Source organism: Haplochromis burtoni, unplaced genomic scaffold (assembly GCF_018398535.1).
Source record: "Haplochromis burtoni strain Fernald_Lab_line unplaced genomic scaffold, NCSU_Asbu1 Contig_953, whole genome shotgun sequence".
NCBI classification, from domain to species: Eukaryota; Metazoa; Chordata; class Actinopteri; order Cichliformes; family Cichlidae; genus Haplochromis; species Haplochromis burtoni.
In genome coordinates this window covers 27,056-41,099 of record NW_024583314.1, presented here as the reverse complement: position 1 = coordinate 41,099, position 14,044 = coordinate 27,056, and the positions used below count along the sequence as shown (strand labels likewise).

Sequence of the window (14,044 nt, the reverse complement as noted above, 5' to 3'; positions counted from 1 at the left end):
TACACCACACCAGTAGATCTGGAATAAAATGAAGAGTAAATATAGAAGATTTAAGGTGCTTAATTACTTTGCTAATTTGTACTGATCTTCCACAGAGTCACTGGGCAGACAAACTGCAGATATGAAGAAGGGGAAGCTGTAAAAAAAATGCGTTTACTTCTCACTGGACATCACATCACTGTCAGAAGAACTGGAGTACTGCGTGGAAAGGACCGTGCTTCCAACATGATCTGCAGTTTGTGACGACTGTGTCAGTGGCCTGGCATTAATATGGTGCTTTTCTAGCCTTACTGACTACTCAGAGCACTAGAATCCACGTTTCACCATAAGTTACACAGCAAATTCTCATTCACAATCTATTTGAACCTCTAACTCATGCAATCATAGGGCAAGAGGCAGGATACACTCTTTTTTTTTTTGTCATTATTAGTGTTGAATTAGGTGCGAGTGATGTAGCGTTAGTGCTGTCTTCTCTTCGTTCCAGTCTGCTGGAGTCTGAGTTTGGGAGGAAAACAACACAGGGACAATATGCAGAGTACACACATGTATTAATTAATAGTTACGTGGTAATTCTAAGTGTGGATCTGGGCGTGTGAATGGTTGAATCTCTGTGTTAGCCCTGTGATGACAACATATCCATGATGTTCCTGTCTTTCCCTTACCCAGTGATAGCAGGAACTCCAGCCTAACTTTTGTCTTGTTTCTGTCACTTTCTCTTAATTATTTAAAAAGCAGAATAAAATCTTCTGTTTTTATACATGACTGATAACTAATTCTTCCATTCTGTATGTATTATTGTAATATTATGCCTTATAATATAAAGCGCCTTGAGGCGACTATTGTTGTGATTTGGCGCTGTATAAATAAAACTGAGTTGAATAACTGTTTTGGGGGTATAATCTTGGTTATGGTTCCCTGAGCTATAAGTCTGGCCCATATTTTTTCTGTACACTACCACAGAGGATTTTAAATCAGCCATGATGTGACTGAAGTGCGAACTATTTGTATATGTATGAATATGTATATGTACACTGCAGGTGAAAACGTTTAGACCACTCCAATTTTTCCAGTTATTTATTGCAAAGGTCTGTCCTACAAAGAAACTGCAAAGAAAGTCAAGGTGTCAGTACAGTTTCCTTCACCATCAAAAGGCTCAGTAACAAACTCTGACAGGAAGAGGTCTGACAAACCCAAAGACACAACTGAATCAGAGGACAAGTTTCTGAGAGTTAACAGCTTGCATAATAGGCAGCTCACAGGACATCTTCAAGCACAAATTAATAGTCGTATTAATCAAGTCTCAGTTTCTTGCTTCTTCTTTTCCTGGTCAACCTCCATGAACTGATTTGGCTAATGTGCCTTGTTCCTTGGCCTGGAAGTCCCCCTGTTTTCTGTTTGATGTGTGTGTATATATGTATGTGTGTATATATATATATATATGTATATATAATGGAGGGTAAAGTGCCACTTTGATATTACACATGATTGTTATTCTCAAAATACTGATTTGGTTTTAACTCAAGACTGTACTGGAGCATTTTCGTGGCTGTACGTGAGTCTTTTGCGCCTGTCCCATCTTCACTCCTGGGCGGGAGGGGCTTGTACGGTGATCACTGGCTGAAAGGCACAGAAAATAAGGTTGAATATCATTACCTCTATGAGCCCTGTCTAAAGTTAGTAACAATGATTGTGTGGCCTATTCTTAATGGGATAACAAAAAAATATTAATTTACTGTGGAGGGCCTCAAGTGCCATGGTTAAATAATTATAATTGAAAATAAATCATTAATTAGATATATAAATAATTAATCAATAATATCATGCCAATTAATTTCATGTAAAAGATTTAATAATTTTTTTATTTAGTTCTTTTCAATTGTAATTAATTAATTACGCAATTAGTTATTCAATGGCTTATTTAATTAAGTCATATTGGCACTCCTGACCCTTCTGCTGTGTTCATGAATCAATTTTATCGTTCAACCTCACCCATCAAAGTCATGGCAAGATAATCGATTGCCATGAAGTGGATTTGGGGCAGGTATGCCAGAATGCATTGAAAACCACAAATGGCACAAGTGTAAGTAAAGTTTTGAAATACCTTGTTTGTGTATTTTGAAAGATTGTGAGCACGAATCTAACAGTTAACGGTTAACAAAGTTAACTAGCAGCAGGAACAACTGTCTTTGAAAACGTCAGAGCACTTTTGCAAAGAGGCTCTATCTCGACAAACTGACCAAATATTTGAAGATTATGCCACTACAATCTCAGCGAAAAAACTGTAGTTGGAGACACACAAACAGGGTATTTCAAAACTGTAAGTATAGTTTGGCTCCACACATGTCCAAATGCCTGTGTGTAGGCATTAACGAATATGACAATGTGACAGTGCACTGCGATTGCGATCATGAGCATCTACTCACTAGTTTAGCCGGTGGCCCACAACAGTTGACCACCTTACAGCAATAGGCAGCCAAAGTAACAGAGATGGCAAACAGAGTCGCCTGGATGAGTATACCTCCAGCACAAAAGTGGGCATTGATTTTCTGTAAATAGAACACAATACACACACATGACATATGGACATCTTTCATGTCATTCTTCAGCTCAACTTCCTTCATTAAATTGTGCATTTAGCATACTGTGAAGTGCCGTCAGATTACTCTTCCACCTATTTCAATTCAATTTTATTTATATTGTTTACATTTATTATAATTGTAGTTTTTCCATATTTATATAAATAAATAAAACTATATTGAATTATCTAGCACCATATCACAAGCCCGCTGCCCCAAGGTGCTTTATATTGTGAGATAGCCTCTGTCAGTGCGCCCCAGGGTGGCTGTGGCTACAATGTAACTAACTACTCTTTCAAGAATTTTCCCACATTAGAATAATGGAAGACAATAGATGGTTCTTAGTTTGACACTTCCCTTTCTTCCACTAATTTGAAAATAAAATGAATGTAGTTCAACTAAATATAATAACAATATTCTTATAAAGAAGGCATGTTACTCACCTCAATTTTATGGCAGATTTCACCGTAGTCCATCATGTAAGAGTGCCAGCAGTAATAGGGTGTGCTATCCTTAATCAGAGTGCAGACTAGATTGACGATGGAAGCGACACAAGCCACAATCTGCATCACCAAGCAGGCCCTTAGCTGAGAAAAACAGCTGATACAATTATTTGCTCGGAGACATGGATACATTGTGTAAGAAGATATTAAAAAAAACACTTTAAATTTCAATCCTGATATAAAAAGTCAGTTTCACTCCTCCCACTTGTTTCCAGCTAGTTGCTAACAAGGTGACTGCTGGTGTCTGTCTGCTGTATTATGAGAAGTACTGCTTCTACATCCTGGCCATATGTGCTATTGCATGTACTGGTCACTGCCAGTCCTGGCAGTAAAATGTCAGGGACAAGGTCACTTGACATGTGTAACAACTAGCTGCATTCAGCCTTACTCGGTGATTCTTAAAGGAAGTGAGACTGAGAGCTGTTCTGTTTCTGTGGCAGGGGACTTCAACAGTGGCATTAACTGATACGGTAAATATCTTCCCGTACTCTGTGGTTGCTGTTTTTAAGCTGTTATGTTGTATGTGCATGCTTGTGTGCACACTCACTGTCGGCAGATGAAGATTCTTTGCTGCTACAGCTATGCTCCCAGCTATTATCACCTGTACAGAGAACAAAACCACACACAAGAAGGCTGACATTAGGCCCAAGTCTGGAATTAACCAACTAACAGAATTAACAGGTAGTGCAACTTTTCTATGAACTGGTAGTTCGATCCCTGGCTACTCCAGTCTGTGTTCCAAAGCATCCTTGGGCATGATACCATGTACAGGTTGCTCTCAGTGGATTCAGTGCAGTGTGATTGTTAGCTAGAAAGCGCTCAGGCATGAAAGGAAGTGCTTGTATGAATGGGAAATGTTGTATAAAATGCTTTAAGTGCTCCAGTAGAGTAGAATTTGCACTCAATATTTTCATTCAGCATACTTTCTTGTATTTAGCTATCAATTGCTAGTACCGTAGTAGTTGGATGACTGCAATTAAACAGACTGGCGAAGGTAATTAAATAACTATAATCTAATTTATAACACAGACAACTTGCCAACATGTTGCAGTCACTCTGAGTCTACACTGATGGGTACTACACTTATTTACTACATCCCTTTGAAACAGAGAACTCTATATTTTGGGTTATCTTCTTATATAAAAGCAAGGTTGTTAAGTGCCGGTGTCATTTTGCAGATCAGTGATTGTCCTGCAGCAAAGATGTCACTATTTGAAAACATTTCATGTCTTTTATTCTAGCTGGACTTGGGATGCAAGTAGTTATGAAGAATGCAAGTTTTCTTGTCTTATATAGTTTCTCAGCTCATCTAATGCTGTGTGTGAAGTGTCTGCAAACTTACCAGGAGAGATGAGATGAAGAAAGGTATAACAGCGTACGTATTACCCCAGTTACTCAGAAACACAATGGTGCTGAGCATCGTGAAAACACTGAGGCTGATCTGAGTGATCTGAAGTAAAGTCAGGAAAAGGTGTCAGAAAATAAACCTAGAACAGTTGAATTTAATGATCTGGACAGATGAGTGAGAACTTTTGGCAATATAGCGTGTATATATGAACTAGTTGAAGTCGAAGACACACACACACACACACACACACACACACACACAGAGAGAGAGAGAGAGAAAATACCCCGAGAGCTTTGGGTTCAGCTTCCAGGTATTTCTCTTTCCTGTGGATGTGTTTCTGGAAGGTGAGTGTGACGAGAGGACTTTGAGCTGGGCTGATGGCTTCTTCCACAGCTGGTACTTCTTCTGAAAGCAGCAGTGAAAGCATCTCTGTTACTGCTGCACAGTTTTGACTCAGCTCAGTATCCAAACTGTGCTGCTAAACTTCACTGCAAATCACAGCGGTATTCATGTAAGTTTGGGTTTATATTAACATTATAACTGTGTTTACTCAGAGTCCAGAATCTCTGAGGGTGACAATAAAAGGCAGATTCCATCGTGGGGTTGTGCTGTACCGTAATAACAGTGCTGAGGGTATTTGTTGTTTCTCTGCTCACTAACAGCAGGCGTGTGTCGGCGCGCAGTCTATGTGCAGATTTAGCAGAAACAGCTGGATTGCAAACATGCCTCAGTATCAACACCGACATCTGGATTTTATCAGACGCACTGCTGCTCTCTCATTTCCCCTTAAACCAAAGCGGGGACATCGTAAATTTAGCACCGAGAAATAAGGTTGTTAAGTATTAAATAAAATCGCTCCTCTTGAGAATAAAGTCGAAATTCGCGATTAAAGCCAAAAATCTGCTTTGAGAAAAAAGTCGAAATGTGGAGATTACAGTTGTTTGGTTGTTTAGCTCCTTGACATGATCAGCAGAAGGGCGCTGAAAAGATAGCGCGGAAAAACTGCATCTGGTTAGAAGCAAAAACCCACAAAAACCTAGAAAAGCGGATTTGTACAAATGATGGTTACACCCGTGTTTGCACACGATGGGTCTTGTATCACAAGACGGCTGATCAGTTAGTTTCACGATGTTTTTGTGTGTGTAGAGGCTACAGTTACAACAACTAAGCTACAAATGTCGATAATAATGTCAAGAATATTTTTTCTAGTGTACCGCTTGTACACCATCGTTTAGATTTGAATTATTATATCGATATTTTACCTGCCATGATCACAAGATCCGCTGCAACTTCGTCCAGACAGCTCGCCAGTTCCCCTCGTTTATATGCTGACCTCGGGATTTTGTAGGGAAGTTCGACCCACCCGGGGTGTAGTGGCAAAAAGGGATTTCCTGTTTTTAAACTGTTGTAATTTTTTTTATGTGAAATATATGTCAAATGTATCCATCGTGAATGATATCAAGTCACCTTGAGCCACAAACAACATTCCTGTTACAAGTTAGAAGCCGCAGTCAGTTTTTTGGGGTGTTTTTTTTTGGCAGAGTTTAAATATCCTCTATGAATACGGTAAAAAAAAAAAAAATCTTGTTGACATTAAAAAATGTCATTTTTTAAGGACAGCAGACATTACAACAAATATGACAATAATTCTGTAAACATATTTTAAATAGCCAAAAAGTACTCGATTGCTTATAATGTAGGTATAATAACACAGAGTCATGAAGATACTTGAAAAAGAGGTAATTTTCACATTTTACACAGTATAGAATAGAATATACTTGGGGGCGGACCATGACGATGTCCTCCGAGTACAAGTGCAGTTTTCCCACAGTGTTTTGATCATGACACGTATTTAGCGCTGCTATGTTTGCTTTTTTGTTTTTTGTTTTTAGTTATACCTGACTACCTGACCGAAAATAATACAAAGACAACATAAGAAAGCTAAAGTTTGTCATTCTCGCTTATTATGATCTCAGCTACTCTGTTTTTGGTTTTCCGAAGCTCTTTCTCTCTGCTGTTTCCAACACTAATCTCTAAGTTGTTTTTTTTTTGGGGGGGGGGGTTGTAGATATGATTTTTCTACAAAGAGTATTAGGAAAATATTTTTTTTTGAGGGGAAAAAGAAGTATGTGGAGAATGCAGTTCTTCCACGACTGCCACGGCTCCTATGCCCTCTACAGTTTTGTGATACCATCAGCACAGACACATATTTAGAAATAATATAATCATTTTTATTGGAAAAGGGCGTAAAAACAAGGTACAAAGTGCTCACATGCTGTGCACAACAGTAAAGTCTAACTTTTCTGCTGATGTCTTCATTTTACAGCCTCTGCCTGCCCTGACAGTAAGAGTGGAGCTGCCAGTCACTGACACAGTTATAACATCACAACATCCCTTTTTTATTACATCAACAAAAGCACACGAATAATCATTTAAAGTATTACTGAAGAGTTGGTTCACACGAATACATTTGACACCAGGAGAGAAACTCCTTTGTTGGTACAGTATGGTGTTACGGTGGCACGCAGAAGGTTTTGGTTGCATTTGTTCAATTCTTGAGACATCTCTCTGAGCTTTTTACTTCCCAGCTTCAAACCTACAGAGAAATTTAGCTTGTGCATTTCAAAAGTTAAATGTAATAGCACTGACATTCCTATTGCTTTCTTTCTTTTTAAAAAACTTCAAACATACATAGATTGAGTGGGTTCAGATGTCCTCTCACTTCTCTGTGTTGCAGGAATTTTAAACAAAACAATCTGCTGTTCAACATTTATACGCTCTAAAATTTAAATGGACTGTCATTTACATATTTCTCTACTCTTACTGACCACTTCAGAATAAGCTGCAATAAACCATACATTTGTTCTTTATCTGACATCCAAATTAGAAACACAAATGAACCCAAAATGCGAATGAACAGCTTACTTTAAGTTACTGTTGTTTAAACTGCATAGTTCCCTACTGCCAATTAGTGGTTCCCTTGTGTCATTGTTGTTTATTCGGCATAAACACCAAATAAAACGTGCATGAGCCATTAAAAATCTTATCAGGATTAGACTAAAGTCATTAATGACCAACATGGAGGCTCCATTCCACTACAGTTTGACAAAGGCAAAGAAAGTAGGCTGAGACAATGATCAGTGCAATAACTGATGATCCCTTCAGCTGATGATCCAAACACAGTATACCATCACCTCCCTTTTTATGAAAAAAAATTAAGAGCATACAAGATGCGATTAAAAAACAAAAAACAAACATTTAATACAACATCCTGTAACAGTTAAAAAAAAAAAAAATCAGTAATGCTTTTAAAAATAGGCTGCTTCTAATTTTAAAAGAAAAGATGATTAAAAATTACTTTTACCTCACAACTCTTGAGTTAAGTGATAGCAACAGTTGGATTATGACTCATAACGGGGGCCGCTGTTGTCAATAATGAACAATACAACTCTGTGATCCAAACACTGCTTATGTACCATAGTGACACAAATAAACATCCTAGCAACTGGCATTAAATGACAAAGTAAGCGCTCGACTTGTCATACTGGTGTTTCAAAACCTGACTGTATGGAGTGTAGAGTGTGTGGCTGTGACAATAAAATGAAAACCAGTATGCTTTTGTTATTCAAACTGATCTACATTTAACTCGTTTAAAACTAAATTTAAAAAACTTTATATTCTCAAATTGTACAATCAAGCTGTTTAAAGTAGCACATACCTCTGAATGAAAACTGTAACTAACCATCAACCAGTTAAATTAGGAGACAAAGACAGAAATGATAGGTTTCAGTAATCATCCACCTAAGAAGGTCTTAGTGACTGCTTATCCCTTTCTGGCCAATCCCCCTCACAGGGATTGGTAGCCATCGGTCCTCCTCTTGCGGCTCACCAGATAGGCCACTACCACCACCACGATGAGCACCAGCAGTGCCACTCCCACTCCAATGGCAATCTTGTAACTACGCTGGTCCGCAGGACAGTAGTCACCTGGAAAACACACACACACACACTCCCATTTAAACAACATATCACTTTTTTAAGTGACCAGTTTTCTAAGAACTGATAAAATGTCAAATGTCACTTTTGGAAGATTGTGGATGTCTGTAACAGAGTTCAGTCAAACTGTCTGTTCAGGCTAAATTTTATTCTTCAATCCAACAACTGACAAAGATAATAGAGCATGAATGCGTTCCATGAAACGTAACTATTCTATGAAATCTGCTTAGGACTGTAGTTAAACCTGTTCTTCCTGAGCTGCATTCCAGAGCAGTCGACTGTCAAGCTGTCACGCAGCTGCTTTAGTTTCCACTGTTGGAAACTAATGATGAAAAGCCACTCACGAGGAAGTATCCGACTTTTTAAATTTCAACCGCGTGTGTTGTGCGTTACATGTTTTTAAGGACTATTCCTGATGCAGCAATGAATAATCACTGCTTCCTTGCTTTGGCTTCAGGACCTTGGTTTTTAACTTTATACACATTTTTGTATGCTGATCATATTACATCATTTGGTAAAATATTGTTTGGAGAATATTATTTAAATAGGATGTGTAAAGTTTAAATCCCCATGAAAGATAAAGTGTTTTAAGTCTGAAAGTTATGCATTGCTGTAAGAAATAAAGTCATTCCAAACCTGAGAATAAGAGACTACAACTTTTTGACTTGGAATGGAAAACATTTAGACTAGAGTACTTCCAAACCTAGCTCGATGGACATTTCCTGCTTCCATTATTGTAAATGTACTGGTTCTTATGTAGCGCTTTTCTACTCTATCAGAGAACTTTATACAACTTGCTTCATTCACACTAGCACTTTCTATGCTTTTTATACATAAGTGCTTACTATCTAACATACACACATTCCAATGTATAGAAAGCAACTTGGGGTTAGCATCTTGCCCAAGGATGCAGACTGGAGCAGCCAGGGATCAAACCACCAACCTCCTGTTTAGTAGCTAAGCAGCTGTACCTCCTGAGCTACAGCCATCCCAATACTGGCTCTAACAATGTTTTTAAGACTGAGGATGGTTTAATGATTAGTTGTTCTTCACAGGGACACTTACGATCGCCAAAGTTGTTCTTGGTCAGATTGAAGGCTTGCGTTCTGTCAGAATTTACATCCAGGGACAGGTCGTTGCCCATGTAAATAGAATCAGCGCTGCAGGAGTAGGAGTGTCCAATCTGTGCAGGGAACAGATGGACTGACTTGTTGATGGCATTGTAAGTTGTACCTGCAAGTGTGAAATAGAAAGACAATTTTTACAGACCGATGATCAAGTATCGCGACAATCGAGTTAAACAATATTACACTGAAAGTAGTAGCATGACATGCTTAACAGTAACTCCACAGGTCTTGTCTGTATATTGTTGAGCAGGCACACAAACAAGGAAACAGCAGCTTGTGTTCTTTCTGTGTTTACCATCCATGTGCAACACTTACCTGTAGGTAAAGTATCAGGGGACATCCAGTAAGTCCAAACTCTCATCAGTGAAAATGTTACGAAATAAACATTGACTTACCGTCTGTGGTTAAAGGGTAGTTCAAGCTGAAAGACACGGCATCAACGTAGACGGTGTTATTAGGAACACTCTGAGGAATTATAACAAACAGGGAACCCTTTACAATGTAACACTGAAACACTGTGTCCAAATGTGACATCTTGGTTTTCGTTTTACTGAATCCACTGAACATTTTTCTGGGTCAGAGGGTTTCTGTGCTCATTTACTCATAAACAGGTTTCAGCACGTACACATGCTGCTAGCATTTGAATTTGAAGTGTGAAACAGGAAACAGCTCATCCGACCAGTTTGACAACGTATTACTGTTTTCCTCTTAACCCCGGACACATGCTTGAGACCAGCCTACATAACAAAGCAATCTACTATTCCTGGCTGTCGTGTCTGAGCTTTTCTATTTAAAATCTGGTTAGCCAGGCTAACCACTACAATCTGATATTTAATATGATAGCACTATATTAAAGTATATTATATTACTACTGCAGTAGATACTCCATTACAGAACAGACTACAGAATTTAAAAAAAAAAAAACCCTCACTTTAAAAAAAAAAGAAAGAAAATGAAAGTAACCCAGAGTCCCAGAAGCTTTGGTCAGCTTTGACTCTGAAAACTGAAAGCTGATTTTCAGCAGTGTGTCTTTCTTTATTGCGATATTATTGAGACCAGTTCACAAGTGGGGCTTTTATTAAAAGCTGTTGGATCTTTTTATACTTACAGTAAAGTTGCCACCAGGAGCAGCATGCACTTCTACTAAGCTAACATTTATATTGGAGGCAAACTAATTACAAATGTTTCCTTCTATCTTTATTTTTTTCTGGCTATGAATCCATATTGCATCTTTGAAAATGATAACTGATGCACGCTCAATCCTCCAGCAAAGGAAATCCCAGACAGTTCATTCTTTCGTGTGCCCACACTGAATGGGAGTTGTGGAAGCAAAATCAAAGAGACAGGGGAAGTCACTTGGATGAGTGCGAAATATTTTGAAACATTTCTCTCGCTGGAAACACTGTTCAAGTGAACAGAACCAACTCTCTGGGATAATAAATTCAAATCGATTAATTTTTGTGCATAATAAATATGACATAAGGACAACCAGGCTGCAGTTGGTGGTATAACTACACCTCAGCTGTATATTTTATTTGACATAAACACTTTAAGTGTTCAGATAGACTATCACTTACAAAACCACAGAATGAATCACATGGATGCAGTAGGACGAAGCCGCCTGATGTAGTTTCCCTATGGGCTACTTCTCTTTTAACACTTCTGCAATTTACTTCGCTTGACTAGTATTTCCAGCTTACATAGATTTACTCGTCAAGGAAACTGTTAACACTCTGAAGTGCTAACCCTAATCCTACAGCTTGGAGAAATGTGGAACAGACTTTTTTTGGAAATGGGATTGTTTGACGTTAAAGTGATTATTTACTTTGTTTCCTGAAACCTAGAGCTCAGTTTAATAAAAACAGAAATTACACATTCTGATTGCCCATGGTTGAGACCAATAAGGTGTCTATCTGTTTATCTTATCCTAAGATTGCAAAGTTAGGGTTGTCATGACTTGGACGTCAGAGGTTGAATTGACGTTCTTGTCATAAATGTGCAGGATAGGGTAACTGTGGTAATTTCAGGTTAAGATGAATGATTGGCTGACCTCAGCACCTCTTTAACCACCTCATTTAGATCTTATAATGCTGTATATGTCACAGGCTTTGGGAAAAGAGTTCACCAAGTACCTTGGTGAAGTTGAAGTTAATGAAGCCCTCTTTAAAGGAAATCTTAAGGTTGGCGCTGTTTTCATTGCAACTTCCACTAGTACTGGTTAGCTGTGGCTGAACAATGAAGATTGCCTGAGAATAAACAGAGAAGAACAAATGGTAAATGGCCTGTATTTATATAGCGCTTTACTAGTCCCTAAGGACCCCAAAGCGCTTTACACAACCAGTCATCCACCCATTCACACACACATTCACACACAAGACAATTCGTTTAAGATAACAAGGCAGCAGCAGACTTTCTTTAAAGAAACTCTAGTTCATGGGTCATGTAAGTTAACAGATTGTCTTGTTACACAAACACTGGCAATATTTAACCATTTACAGTAACAAAATGAGGAAATTAAACTTGCATGATAGCAAATTCTCTCTTCCTGAAGACAGAATGCTGACAACTAAATCACTGAAAGCTGAGTCACATCCTCGTGCTGGACTCATTAGGATGTATTGCTAATAGAATATCTATATGCTATGTTAAGACTAATTTACATGCCACAAAACAAAAAAACAAACAAAAAGAAAACAAAAAAGCTAGACAGTCGATATTAAGAAACCTACATTTGTTGATACTTTTCGGATCTGCAGCGCCATCTGAGCCTTCAGGCAGGTCTCATTTGTATTTTTTGTGATATTGTAGTATCCTACGGTCAAGCCAGAGGAGGGTCTAGGTGTGGGCATTGGTGAAGCCGTGGTAGTCGTGTTTGGAGCCTTGGTGGTGGTTGGAGCCTTGGTGGTGGTGGTGTTTGGATGCTTGGTGGTGGTGGTTGGAGCCTTGGTGGTGGTGGTGTTTGGAGGCTTGGTGGTGGTTTTTGGAGCCTTGGTGGTGGTGGTTTTTGGAGCCTTGGTGGTGGTGGTTTTTGGAGCCTTGGTGGTGGTGGTTTTTGGAGCCTTGGTGGTGGTGGTTAGACTGTCAAATTGACTTGCAGGGGCGACAGTTGCTGAAGGTTTGGATTTGTTTGTGTCTCCAGCCAATGACAGCGCTTGTGGGACAAAGAAACAAAGAATCCTTTTCAGCATTCATACTAATTCCAGACTAAATGAACTCTTACTTTACTGTTGCTGTATTAGCTGACTTTTAGTTACTTTGGGCTTCGGTAAGAAAACACAAACTTTCTTATTTCTTACATTTTTGCTTAAATAAGTTCTGGTTATGTATTTATTCACACTGTAGTTTTATCATTACATTTAATGAAATTAAACAAAATTAAGTTCCAATGTGCTTTCATTACCAGCTGCTCAAACTTCTGTTTGATGGGATCAAACAGTAGTTTGAGTAGAGTACAGCGGGATTACTCAAAGCTTCTATGATGGAAATGTGTGTGTATGTCTTTTCCCTTTCTGCTCTGTATTATTAGTCTGTATAGCACTTTGGTCAACCTGACAAGATATCAGTATAAACGGTCTCTGCACATTAAACAAAATAATTTTATTAAAAATCAAGCAATCGATTTTCTTGACTGATCAATTAATCAATAAAATACGAATAGTGAAGTTATAAACTTTAAGGTAGGTTTAAGGTTTGTATTCGGTTGCGGAAATCATGTTCTAAAAACAACAGCTGTCATCTGTCAGCAGACATGTGACTCGGTCTTGCAACAATATCGAAAGACAAATTTCTGTCTCCCCCACAATCTAGGAAGTCCCTGTGAAGTAGAGTTTCACATACATTGTATTTCGTGACAACGTCCGTGGGTAAGCACACACAGACAAAGCCCCATTTTGAGCCTTTTTGTTTATATATTATATAACACAGTATCTTTGTAGACTCTAAACACTTACTGTGGCACTTAAGCACAAAACTAACAGCGAGATCTGACGTGAGTTACGCCTTTCTTTTTCATATATGGATCTCGTTTATTTTAATATTAGTATTGTTTAGGGGTCTTACCTGAAAGCGCACAGCACGCGATAAAGACGAAAACAGCAGTCCTCAGCATGATGGCAAGTTCAGAGCAGTGGGGAACCAGGAGCTTTGGAGCGATGCCGTCGCGCCTCCACCTATAAATACCTCACTTTTCAAGCAGCAGGAAGTCCATGCTTAAAAAAATAAAAGCATCCGTATCCGCAGTCAGCGTTGAAAATGTACTATTCTGAGTAACAGCTTCTCATTCAGTAATTTTTTTTTTTTCGAAATAGGGCATGCTGCCCTTGCAGTACTATAGTGCAAACCCCAACAATTAGACAGTCCTTGAGCGACGGTGGTGAGGAAGGACTTTCTTCTTATTTTTTTTTTTTTTAGGACGAGACCACCAACAGAACCAGCCTCGTAAACAACGTGAAATTAAGGAATTACAAAATCCATTCTAGTAGTATACAAATAATA

At 38.6% G+C, this 14,044-nt stretch overlaps 2 protein-coding genes across 3 annotated transcripts in view; one reads left to right on the top strand and one right to left on the bottom strand.

The window, feature by feature from the left end:
• Positions 1-1,066, top strand: part of slx1b (SLX1 homolog B, structure-specific endonuclease subunit) — a 6,471-nt gene extending 5,405 nt beyond the window's left edge. The window contains exon 6 of one of the 2 annotated variants that reach the window (XM_042216186.1): positions 96-1,066. In XM_042216186.1, coding sequence (XP_042072120.1) covers positions 96-125 — 30 coding nt within the window. In that variant the 3' untranslated portion in view covers positions 126-1,066. The remainder of the gene's footprint in view (positions 1-95) is intronic. The other variant, XM_042216185.1, reaches the window with a different exon arrangement.
• Positions 1,067-6,636: 5,570 nt separating this feature from the next.
• Positions 6,637-13,760, bottom strand: cd68 (CD68 molecule). The gene is made up of 6 exons (XM_014330712.2): positions 13,610-13,760; positions 12,280-12,701; positions 11,683-11,796; positions 9,946-10,015; positions 9,489-9,656; positions 6,637-8,414 (listed from the first exon to the last, which is right to left on the bottom strand). Exons 1-6 carry the CDS (start codon positions 13,656-13,658, stop codon positions 8,275-8,277), a joined length of 963 nt encoding a protein of 320 aa, XP_014186198.1. The 5' UTR covers positions 13,659-13,760; the 3' UTR covers positions 6,637-8,274.
• Between the last annotated feature and the right edge of the window lie 284 nt (positions 13,761-14,044).